General features: G+C 42.2%; 1 protein-coding gene across 1 annotated transcript in view; it reads left to right on the forward strand.

Moving 5' to 3' along the window:
- ANK3 (ankyrin 3) overlaps nucleotides 1-12,583 on the forward strand; it is a gene marked incomplete at its 5' end in the record, with an annotated part of 287,363 nt that overhangs the window by 240,017 nt on the left and 34,763 nt on the right. Inside the window, 2 exons of the mRNA XM_079711182.1 lie at nucleotides 1,166-8,956; nucleotides 9,587-9,661. Of these exons, the coding sequence (XP_079567308.1) occupies nucleotides 1,166-8,956; nucleotides 9,587-9,661 (7,866 nt within the window). The remainder of the gene's footprint in view (nucleotides 1-1,165; nucleotides 8,957-9,586; nucleotides 9,662-12,583) is intronic.

Consider the following 12,583-nt stretch of genomic DNA (forward strand, 5'->3'; position numbering starts at 1 on the left):
GATCCCTGGTCAGGGAACTAAGATCCCACAAGTTGCGAGGGGCGGCCAAAAAAAGAAAAAAAAATCTCAAAAGGTACCAAGACTTCGCATCTCATGGAAAAAGTGTACTCTTCTTTCTAAATACTCTTGTGAAAGTATTTTTAAAGTTTACACATTGTGCATAATATGGCATAAAAATTGTACTACTTCTTTGGCTCGTTTGCCATGATATATTGCGCATGAGAAAATGTTTTCAGTTGCTTTGCTTGCTTATGGTAACCATGAACCATATTTCTAGTTTTTTTCCCCTTTGTGTGTGCGTACACATGCATTCTAAAATCATTTCATGTTAACGTTTCTTTTTTCCTCACCAAAAGGAATATACTGCATGGAAAAGATAAATGCAAACATTCCTTTTCTTTGTTTTTTTTCTTTTAAAATTCTGACTCAGAAAATTTCTTGCTCTTATTGGCTTTTTACGGGTGTGAAGCATAACCGAATTGTGCATGGAAGATACAAATTTAAAATCCAGTGGCTTCACAGTTTGCACATCAGTTGCCTGTCACTTAAAAGTTATTTTGGATTCTGCATGAAATAGGCTTGAGTGGTTTTCTAAAATAAGAGTTTTAGACGTTTAACGTATAGCTACGCACATTGATATGGTTCTAAGTAGGTGCAATCTGTATCACCAAGAGGTCCAAGGAGATGGAACATTAGAAATTACTAAAATGAGAGTTATATGGTTGCACGAAACAAACATGTACCTATACGGGCAAAACAGAACGGCTACTGATATTTCAAAACCAGCACATAAGAAAGTCAATAGGAAGTAAGGGAATAGTTTTTCCATTGTGGTTATTTTTCTCATCATTGTTTCCTTGTGTTTTTTGTGTTTTTTTCACTGTTGGCCTATTTGGTTGCAACGTGCTTTTTCTGTCTTTTCATTTCACACTGCTCTGTGTTTTACTTAGTTTTATTTTTAACTTTGGATTAGTTATGTCTGTAGCAATTTTTTTCCCCTCTTAATTGTTCCTTTTGCCTCTTCCATTCTAAATCATGCAAACAATTGTACTTGCTTTTGTAATATTTCAAAGTTTACTGACCAATTTTTTTCTCTGGTCTCTCTGTTTCTCAACCATTTTTGTTGATTTTTGTGTTTGATTTCATTTTAAAATTTAAGAAACAGTTGAACGGAGCGCAGGACCAACGAGATCCCTCCCCACCACTTACTCATACAAGCCATTCTTTTCTGCAAGAGCATACCAGTCCTACACAGCAGCTCCGATGACAGTGCCCGGGCCAGCCACATCAGGCTTCACTTCCTTATCAAGTTCCTCCTCTAATACGCCATCAGCTTCTCCATTAAAATCAATATGGTCTGTTTCGACTCCTTCTCCAATCAAATCCACGTTAGGCGCATCAACTACATCTTCGGTTAAATCCATTAGTGATGTGGCATCTCCAATTAGATCCTTTCGGACAATTTCTTCGCCAATAAAAACAGTGGTGTCACAGTCTCCATACAATATCCAAGTTTCCTCTGGTACCCTGGTTAGAGCTCCCACAGTCACGGAGGCCTCGCCTTTAAAGGGGCTGGCATCCAATTCTACGTTTTCCTCTCGAACCTCCCCAGTGACTACAGCAGGATCTCTTTTGGAGAGGTCATCCATTACCATGACACCCCCTGCTTCCCCCAAATCAAACATTAATATGTATTCCTCGAGTCTGCCATTTAAGTCAATTATCACATCCACAGCACCGCTAATATCTTCACCTTTAATGTCAGTGGTGTCTCCAGCTAAATCAACAGCTGATGTCATTTCATCAGCTAAAGTTACGATGGCCTCTTCTCTCTCATCACCCATGAAACAGATGCCTGGACATGCAGAGGTAGCATTAGTCAACGGATCTATTTCCCCTCTGAAATATCCATCATCTTCAACTTTAATTAACGGATGCAAAGCCACTGCCACATTACAGGAAAAAATTGCTACAGCTACAAACTCTGTGAGCTCTGTGGTTAATGGAGCCGCTGACGCAGTTGAGAAAGTGTTCCCGACCACCACAGCAATGCCGTTTTCCCCACTCAGGTCATATGTTTCTCCAGCACCATCAGCTTTTCAGTCTCTAAGAACTCCTTCTGCAAGTGCACTCTATACATCCCTCGGGTCATCAATATCTGCAACTACCTCATCTGTAACTTCATCAATAATAACAGTGCCAGTATACTCTGTAGTCAATGTTTTGCCAGAACCAGCATTAAAGAAACTTCCAGACTCTAATTCACTTACAAAATCAGCAGCAGCCTTGCTGTCGCCCATTAAAACATTGACTACGGAGACACTTTCTCAGCCCCATTTCAATCGAACTTCATCTCCAGTTAAGTCATCTTTGTTCCTTGCACCATCTGCCCTTAAGCTGTCTACGCCACCTTCTCTATCTTCCAGTCAGGAGATACTAAAAGACGTGGCTGAAATGAAGGAGGACCTAATGCGGATGACTGCAATACTCCAAACAGATGTGCCTGAGGAGAAGCCATTCCAACCTGAACTCCCCAAAGAAGGGAGAATCGACGATGAAGAACCTTTCAAAATTGTCGAGAAAGTGAAGGAAGACTTAGTGAAAGTTAGTGAAATCCTTAAAAAGGATGTCTGTGTGGATAAGGGACCACCCAAATCACCAAAGAGTGACAAAGGACATTCTCCCGAAGACGACTGGATAGAATTCAGTTCAGAAGAAATAAGAGAGGCAAGACAACAGGCTGCTGCGAGCCATTCTCCATCTCCGCCAGAGAGAGTGCAAGTCAAGTCAAAGGCTGCCTCCGAAAAGGATTATAACTTGACCCAAGTGATTGATTACCTAACAAATGATATCGGGAGTAGTTCACTGACAAACTTAAAGTACAAGTTTGAGGATGCCAAGAAGGATGGTGAAGAGAGACAGAAACGAATTTTAAAACCAGCAATTGCACTGCAGGAACACAAACTCAAAATGCCTCCAGCCTCCATGAGGTCTTCCACCTCCGAGAAAGAGTTATGTAAGATGGCCGATTCCTTTTTTGGAACAGATACTATTTTAGAGTCTCCAGATGACTTTTCTCAACATGACCAAGATAAAAGTCCCTTGTCTGACAGCGGCTTTGAAACAAGAAGTGAGAAAACACCTTCGGCCCCACAAAGCGCTGAAAGCACTGGACCCAAACCACTTTTTCATGAAGTCCCCATCCCTCCGGTCATTACAGAAACGAGAACTGAAGTGGTTCATGTTATCAGAAGCTATGAGCCCTCAGCTGGAGAGGCTCCCCCGTCCCAACCAGAGGAGCCCGTGTCACCCAAACCGTCACCTCCTTTTATGGAACTGGAACCGGAAAAGCCCACCACTTCTAGTATTAAAGAAAAAGTCAAAGCGTTTCAAATGAAAACCAGTAGCGAGGAAGACGACCACAGTCACGTTCTGGGCAAAGGCATGCGTGTTAAAGAAGAGACTCATATAACCACAACCACCAGAATGGTTTATCATTCTCCACCAGGCAGTGAAGGCACCTCTGAGAGAATTGAAGAAACCATGTCAGTCCACGACATCATGAAGGCCTTTCAGTCCGGGCGAGACCCTTCCAAAGAGCTGGCAGGTCTGTTTGAACATAAGTCGGCAGTGTCCCCAGACGTTCACAAGTCTGCTGCTGAAACCTCAGCCCAGCACGCAGAGAAGGACAACCAAATGAAACCCAAACTGGAGCGTATAATAGAAGTCCACATCGAAAAAGGTAACCAAGCTGAGCCCACTGAAGTCATTATTAGAGAAACCAAAAAGCATCCAGAAAAGGAAATGTATGTATATCAGAAAGACTTATCCCGGGGAGATATTAACCTAAAAGATTTTCTGCCAGAAAAACACGATGCTTTTCCTTGTTCAGAGGAACAGGGTCAGCAAGAAGAAGAAGAACTCACTGCTGAAGAGTCGTTGCCGTCTTACCTGGAGTCTTCCAGAGTAAACACTCCCGTGTCCCAAGAAGAAGATAGTCGCCCTAGTTCTGCTCAGCTCATATCTGATGACTCTTACAAAACACTGAAGCTCTGGAGTCAGCACTCAATAGAATACCATGACGATGAGTTGTCAGAACTAAGAGGGGAATCTTACAGGTTTGCTGAGAAAATGCTTCTGTCAGAAAAGCTAGATGTGTCTCATTCTGATACCGAGGAATCAGTTACAGACCATGCGGGACCCCCTAGCTCAGAGTTACAGGGGTCTGATAAGCGGGCCAGAGAAAAAGTAGTCACTGCCCCCAAAAAAGAAATTCTCTCCAAAATCTATAAAGATGTGTCTGAAAATGGTGTAGGTAAAGTGTCTAAGGATGAGCATTTTGATAAAGTGACAGTGTTGCACTATTCTGGCGATGTTAGTAGTCCAAAACATGCCATGTGGATGCGCTTTACTGAGGACAGATTAGACAGAGGTAGAGAGAAGTTGATATACGAAGATAGGGTGGACAGGACCGTGAAGGAAGCTGAAGAAAAACTGACTGAAGTGTCACAGTTTTTTCGTGACAGAACCGAAAAGCTCAATGATGAACTGCAGTCCCCAGAGAAAAAGCCACACCCTAGGAATGGCAAAGAATACTCATCTCAAAGCTCTACCAGTAGCAGCCCTGAGAAAGCACTGCTGACAGAACTGCTGGCAAACGGTGACGAGTGGGTCAAGGCGAGGCAGCGTGGCTGCGACAGACAAGGCTTCCCCAGAGCCGATGAGAAGGACGCAGTCAGTCTGCCCAGCAGCCCGGAGGTGGTTCCTTCCCAACAGACTGAGGATAGCAAGTCCACAGAGGAAGCCAAAGGAAGTCGTTCACAGAGCAAAGAATCAGAAGGGCCCCAGTCTGGGTTTCAGCTCAAACAATCTAAACTCAGTTCCATTAGATTAAAATTTGAACAAGGTGCGCAGGCCAAAAGTAAGGACGTTTCTCAAGAAGACAGAAAGCCAGATGGCCAATCCAAAATCCCAGTTAAAAAAATCCAGGAGAGCAAGCTACCTGTCTACCAAGTGTTCGCTAGAGAGAAACAGCAGAAGGCCATAGACCCTTTGGATGAAAGTGTCCCTGTGCAAAAAGATCTTACGGTATTCAAAGCTAAAGACGAGCATGCCCAGAGCAATGAAATAGTTATAAATGATTTTGGCTCTGATGACGTGAAAAAACAGAGAACTGAAATGTCAAGTAAAGCAATGCCTGACTATTTTTCTGAGCAACAGGCTGAAGACTTGGCATGCCACGTAACCGCAGAATTAGCCACCAAGGGACCATGGGACAAAAAGATCTTTAGAACGTGGGAAAGTTCTGGAGCCACTAACAATAAGTCACAGAAAGAGAAACTTTCGCATGTACTTGTTCATGATGTAAGAGAGAATCATGTTGGTCACCCTGAGAGTAAAACTGTTGATCAGAGGGATGAATTTTTGTCTGTGACTGAGAGAGAACATAAATTGTTGACAAATGGCTCTCTCTCAGAAATTAAGGAAATGACTGTAAAATCTCCCTCCAAAAAAGTCTTATATAGGGAATATGGTGTTAAAGACGGGGAACATCCAGGTGGATCTCCTGACCAACCTTCCAGGAGAAGTGAGAGCTCGGCAGTGTCGCGCATCCCAGTCAGGGCTGCGGAGGAAAGGAGGGCGCCGTCTTCGGACATTCCCGATGGCTTTTGCAAGCAGTCGACATTTCCAAAACATGAACTATCTCAAAAGTTATCCCGATCAAGTATGAGTAAAGAGACAGTTGAGACACAGCACTTTAATTCCATAGAAGATGAAAAAGTTACCTATTCAGAAATCAGCAAAGTTTCCAAACGTCAGAGTTACGTAGGCTTATGCCCGCCTCTCGATGAAACCGAGCTCTCCCCGACCAAGTCTCCTGATTCTCTAGAGTTTAGCCCAGGAAAGGAATCGCCCTCTAGTGATGTATTCGACCACAGTCCCATTGATGGATTGGAAAAAGTTGCACCACTGGCCCAGACAGAGGGAGGGAAAGAGATAAAAACTTTACCTGTTTATGTCAGTTTTGTACAGGTGGGGAAGCAGTATGAAAAGGAGATACAACAAGGAGGTGTAAAAAAAATCATAAGTCAGGAATGTAAGACGGTACAAGAGACCAGGGGGACCTTTTATACAACTAGACAGCAAAAGCCACCCCCTTCTCCCCAGGCTAGTCCAGAAGATGATACTCTAGAGCAAGTGTCCTTTCTAGACAGCTCTGGGAAAAGCCCTTTAACCCCAGAGACGCCCAGTTCAGAGGAAGTGAGTTATGAATTTACATCTAAGACACCAGACTCGCTTATAGCTTATATACCAGGCAAACCCAGCCCAATTCCCGAGGTTTCGGAGGAATCTGAGGAGGAGGAACAGGCCCGGTCAGCCTCCTTAAAGCAGACTGCAGTGGAGGAGACGGCAGCCGTCGAGCACCAAACGCCTAACCACGTGAGCACAGACTCTAACCAAAGACTCAGAACTAACAGAGTTGCCTACATTGAATTCCCCCCTCCTCCACCGCTGGATGCAGACCAGATGGAGTCTGATAAGAAACATCCGTATCTCCCTGAAAGAGAGGTTGACATGATTGAAGTCAGTCTGCAAGACGAGCATGACAAGTACCGGCTGGCGGAACCGGTCATCAGGGTGCAGCCACCTTCCCCAGTTCCTCCTGGGGCGGACATCAGTGACTCCAGCGATGACGAATCCCTTTATCAACCAGTCCCGGTCAAAAAATACACCTTTAAGTTAAAGGAGGTCGACGACGAACAAAAAGAGGGGACAAAATCCAAAGCCTCTGCTGAAAAGGCTTCCACCCAGAAAGAATCAGAAATGAATGGATCTGGAAAAGATACTGAATTTGGCCTTGGCCTTGATTCACCTCAGAATGAAACGGCCCAGAATGGGAACAATGACCAGTCCATCACAGAGTGTTCCATTGCCACCACGGCAGAGTTTTCTCACGACACAGATGCCACAGAGATTGACTCTCTGGACGGCTACGACCTGCAAGACGAAGATGACGGCTTGACAGAGAGTGATTCTAAATTCCCAGGTCAAACCCTAGAGCTGAAGAAAGATGTCTGGAACACGGAGGGCATTCTGAAGCCAGCTGATCGCTCCTTTAGCCAAAGCAAGTTGGAAGTTATCGAGGAGGAGGAGGGAAGGGTGGGGCCAGATGAAGAGAAGCCACCTTCTAAAAGCTCTTCATCTGAAAAGACTCCCGCCAAGACTGATCAGAAGTCGGGGGCCCAGTTTTTCACACTAGAAGGCAGACATCCGGACAGATCAGTGTTTCCTGATACTTATTTCAGTTACAAAGTAGATGAAGAATTTGCCACTCCTTTTAAGACAGTAGCTACCAAAGGTCTAGATTTTGACCCCTGGTCTAATAACCGAGGGGATGATGACGTTTATGACAGTAAATCACGGGAAGATGAAACTAAGCCATTTGGTCTGGCTGTGGAAGACCGCTCTCCAGCCACCACCCCTGATACAACGCCAGCCCGAACGCCAACTGACGAAAGTACCCCTACTAGTGAGCCTAACCCCTTCCCATTTCATGAAGGAAAAATGTTTGAGATGACTCGCAGTGGTGCAATTGACATGAGCAAGAGGGATTTTGTTGAAGAGAGGCTCCAATTTTTCCAGATTGGTGAGCATACTTCTGAAGGGAAGTCAGGGGACCCGGGGGAAGGGGATAAAAGTACAGTCACTGCCATCCCACAGCCACAGGCAGGGGACACCACTGTAGAAACCAATCTAGAGGGAAATGTAGAGGCACCTACAGTGGAACCTAACCCCAGCATCCTGACCAGCGGAGAGTGTCAGGAAGGCACATCCAGTAGTGGCTCCCAGGAGAAAGCAGCAGCGGCCACTAACACCTCTAAACTTGACCCCAAGTTGCGCACGCCTATAAAAATGGGAATTTCTGCATCCACCATGACCTTGAAGAAAGAAGGCCCTGGAGAAGTGACAGATAAGATAGAAGCTGTGATGACCAGTGGTCAGGGATTAGAGAATGAACCTGTAACAGTGATTTCAAATACAGCCGATAGCCACATGGGCGTTAGGCCCCAAGAAAAACATGATTTTCAAAAAGATAACTTTAATAACAACAACAATTTGGATTCTTCCACTATACAGACAGATAACATTACAAGTCATGTAGTTCTGACAGAACATTCTGCACCCACTTGTACCACAGAGAAAGCTAATCCAGTGAAAAGCTCATCAGGAAAAAAGACAGGGGTACTGCAAGGACACTGTGTGAGAGAGAAACAGAAAGTTCTTGGAGAGCAGCAAAAGACAAAGGAATCGCTAGGGATTAGGCGAAAATCCAAACTTCCCATAAAGGCCACTTCACCAAAAGATCTCTTCCCACCAGACCATAGGCCAGACATTCATGTGAGTAAAATGAAGCAGGTTAGTCAATCTGAGAAAACCAAAACCCTCACTGCTTCTTCACGTGTAGATGTAAAGTCCAGAATTCCAGTGAAGAATACACACAGGGAAAACACAGGTTCAGTTAGAAAACCGTGTGCTACACAAAAGCAGGGGCAGCCAGACAAAGGCAAGGCCAAACAGCTTCCATCCAAGTTGCCAGTAAAGGTAAGATCCACCTGTGTCACCACCGTCACCACCACCACCACCACTACCACAGTTAAAGTTAGGAAAAGTCAGCTTAAGGAAGTATGTAAACACTCCATTGAATATTTTAAGGGAATTAGTGGCGAGACCTTAAAGCTTGTGGACCGCCTCTCTGAAGAAGACAAAAAGATGCAGTCCGAGTTGTCCGATGAGGAAGACAGTACCTCAAGAAACACGTCGTTGTCCGAGACTTCCCGGGGTGGCCAGCCTTCGGTTACAACGAAGTCTGCTAGAGATAAGAAAACAGAGGCAGCACCTTTAAAATCAAAGAGTGAAAAGGCCGGCAGTGAGAAATGGAGCAGTAGGAGGACTGGTGAGAATGAAGGCAGTCAGGTCTCTCGAGCACTCTTTGCTCACATCCTGGAGAACGAGCATAGTTTGTAAACACTTTCCAACTCGTAGACCCTAGTGCATGAACTGTTGTGATTGCCTGTGGAGTGACTTAACCGTAGTTTCTCATTCTGTCATTGTCATCTGTATGTGCTGTCTATATACTCTTCTTTCTTCCTTTTAACCCAACGACACTGTAGACAGCTAGGGAAGCATGCTGAAGATATTGGTGTCATTCAAGATGAGCAACTTTTTTTTTTTTTTCCAGTGTGCTAATGGATATGATTCTGTCAAAGTAAAAGCACAGATGTTGAAATGCCATCGTGGTGTTTTCACCAACACGACACTTCTGTAACTATTGTAAAGTAGCTAGCTTGTCAGCATGTTGAATTCCATTACATTGAGCATCCATGTAGTCTGACATTTGGCCTGATGCAGGTGAAAATCAAGTGAGTCATGTGAAAAGAGAAGTGTTCATGTAGGTGATTAGGACACATTTAAGTGTACAGTGTTAGCAGTAGTCTCTCTGTAAAATCTGAATACTGCTAAAAGCAATTTTCCAGTGTCATGTCTTTCTTGATGATTATTTTAATTAAGAAATTGTAAATCGTAGGTCCACAGAGTCCATGTGAACGGACAGATATCAGGATGGCAATAGTAGCCGATCACCTGGGACTTAGTTGGACAGGTAAGTGTGTATACACCTGAACGAAACAAATAGTTTCTTAATTTGTCTTTTTCACAAGCAGTTTATTATTTTTTTTAAAAAAGCAATGAGTAAAAAACATGTTTATCACTCGTAATTCTATCTACCCAGAGTTAATTATAGATAATACCCCGTATACTGTGTTTTTCAAAGCTTTTCTATGCATATACCCTAAAGAATAGAAATTTAAATCTTATTTTACCTTAAATTTAAGCACTTTCTTCACAATGCCATTTCTGGTAATATGGGATAACCTTTTACCTAATAGCAAATTTATTTTGTGGCATATAGGAAAACGTAACTAAGGCCTATGGTTTTTAAATAATCCAAAAATTTTAACTATGGTTTATGCCCTTAGATCAGCTCTCTTAGGCAATAGTTCAACTAATCCATGCCTAGGTTTCACAAATCTTAATCATTCATGAGTCACTGTCACAATTTTTATGATATACACATATTATTTGCATGCTTATTGACCTGATACTCTTAAGTGGACTCACTTTTATGCTCAAAGATTTATTTAAAAGGAAATCTTATGTCATTTTGATAATGGAAATCAAGGATCATGTTCAATAACTAGATAAACAAGAAAACAAAGGATGACAGTTAAGCTTAAATTTTGAATTTAAATTGAAAAAAATAGGATACAGGTGAATGAATCTATTCAATTTACAAAAATAGTTGAGCTCTGTGAAATGAATGAAACTTTTTATAATCAGGGTGTAGAAGAGGAATTTTTGGCTTGATTTCACTTCATTAAAGATGAAGATAAGGCTCTGTGTCAACTGGACAATACTGCTTTGTAGTTTTGATGTTAACTGGGCCCCCAAATCCTACTTCACATGAATCAGAGAAATTTTAAGTTTTATAGGTTGAGTGTGGTTTTTTTTAACGCACAGCCAAAAAACAACAGTTAAATATAAATAAATGTTAATTATTGTCCTATTTAAAGTCATCTTGCATACTATCAGCGACGTACATTCTCTACTCAGGGAAACAATTATCTAGGCTATCAAAATGGAGAACATGAAACTAGATCATGGCACAAAAGGTCATTTACATTTATTTCCTTCAAATGCCCTGAATCCCAGGCCTTCCCCACCCTCCGCATATTAAGGCCTCCTCTCTCCTTCCACCCAGCCCTGCCCTCAGGCACAGTGCCACTGACCTGGCCTAGTGGATCTCTGAAGAGACAGTGGGTCTGAGTAATCCTTTGCAGACTGTTGAGAGTTAACAGTAATTCATTATGTATAAGTATTTTCGAACATAAAATTAATAATAGTATTATATTTTAACAGTGGACACTGTAATCTGAAAATATCCTGGAGCTAATATTGATTTTGTGCATTATCTACCCATAACTATTAGATTATTTTCTTTAAGCAAAACCAGTCCTTAGTTTGTCAGAGTAAACTCTTGGAGAATATGTGACATTAAGAATAGCGAGAGAGGGGCTTCCCTAGTGGCGCAGTGGTGGAGAGTCCACCTGCCGATGCAGGGGACACGGGTTCGTGCCCCGGTCCGGGAGGATCCCACATGCCACGGAGCGGCTGGGCCCGTGAGCCATGGCCGCTGAGCTTGCGCGTCCGGAGCCTGTGCTCCGCAACGGGAGAGGCCACAACAGTGAGAGGCCCACGTACCGCAAAAAAAAAAAAAAAAGAAAGAGAAAAAAAAAAAAAAAGAATAGCGAGACAAAGTCATAAAACTGTAAAATTCTTAGTGACAATGTGTCTTTGCTCTTCACTGAGTCTCTAGACAAAGGATATGGTTTGGTCATGAGGGCAGGAAGGATTACTGCCCTTAAAACACAAAGAGATAAGGCACTTAAAAAATTAACTTTTCTAATTCAAATTACTATATGCTCAATGAAGATTATTAGGAAAATTAGCATTTAGAAAAACAAAATTTAAATCCATCCCTCAGAACCACTGTTAACAAGCAACTTAATGTACTTTTTTTTTTTTTAATAAAAAGCTTTTAAAGTGTTATATACACAGTATAATTTTCTGCTTTTTTATTTACTTTCTGATCTTGGTTTTAATGGACAAATAACATCCAATAGCCATACTTTACAATGGTGTTTTGCTGTTGGTCACAATGCACTAGTGAGTCATGAAATCAAGTCATGCTTTGTTTTTGCTTTTAAAAGGAAAAGAAAATGTCTGTCTATCACATATAGTAAGGTTGTTTTGCTCCATAAAGATGTGGTTTCATTTATATAAGCACCATGATATACAATGTATTTCTAACTGTGGGCTGTGATCAGTTTGCCAGCCACTGCATTACATTAACTCCTCTCCTTTTGTTCAACACATGCTTTGTTTTCAATTTTTCAGTGGTACAAGCCTACAGTGAGCATTCATATATGTAAATAAATGTGTACAACCCTGTGTACTGTCACCATAGATTTCTAGGAGTGAAATCAGTTGGTCAAAGGATACAGACTTTTTTAAGCCTCTGAATACATTTTGCCAAACTGCTGGAAATGGTTCTTAAGCAGGATAGAATCATCCAATTACTTTTTCATGGATTTTTTTTCACATTTCTTACTTTTTATAATCATTTAAGGTAATAAACACCTGACATCTTTTTTAAATGTGCAAAAAATATACAGTGAAAAGTAAGTCTCCTTCTCACCTTTGACTCCCAAGTTTAACTCTCCCAAGGCAACTACGCATATCATATGTATCCTTCCAAAGACACACTCTGCATTCACAAGATTGAGTGTATGGTTATATACACTTAGCTGGACAGAAAGCTTATCTCCCTTTTATTTTTTACACAAGTGACAGCATTTCATAGACAATGATCTGGCTTGGAGTCATCATTTAACCTCCCAAGTGGCACTGATGAAACTTGAAGGCATATAGAATAGAGTATTATGTGAGTAAAAGATCCACTTCA

The sequence above is a fragment of the Hyperoodon ampullatus genome, assembly GCF_949752795.1.
Source record: "Hyperoodon ampullatus genome assembly, chromosome: 1".
NCBI classification, from domain to species: domain Eukaryota; kingdom Metazoa; phylum Chordata; class Mammalia; order Artiodactyla; family Ziphiidae; genus Hyperoodon; species Hyperoodon ampullatus.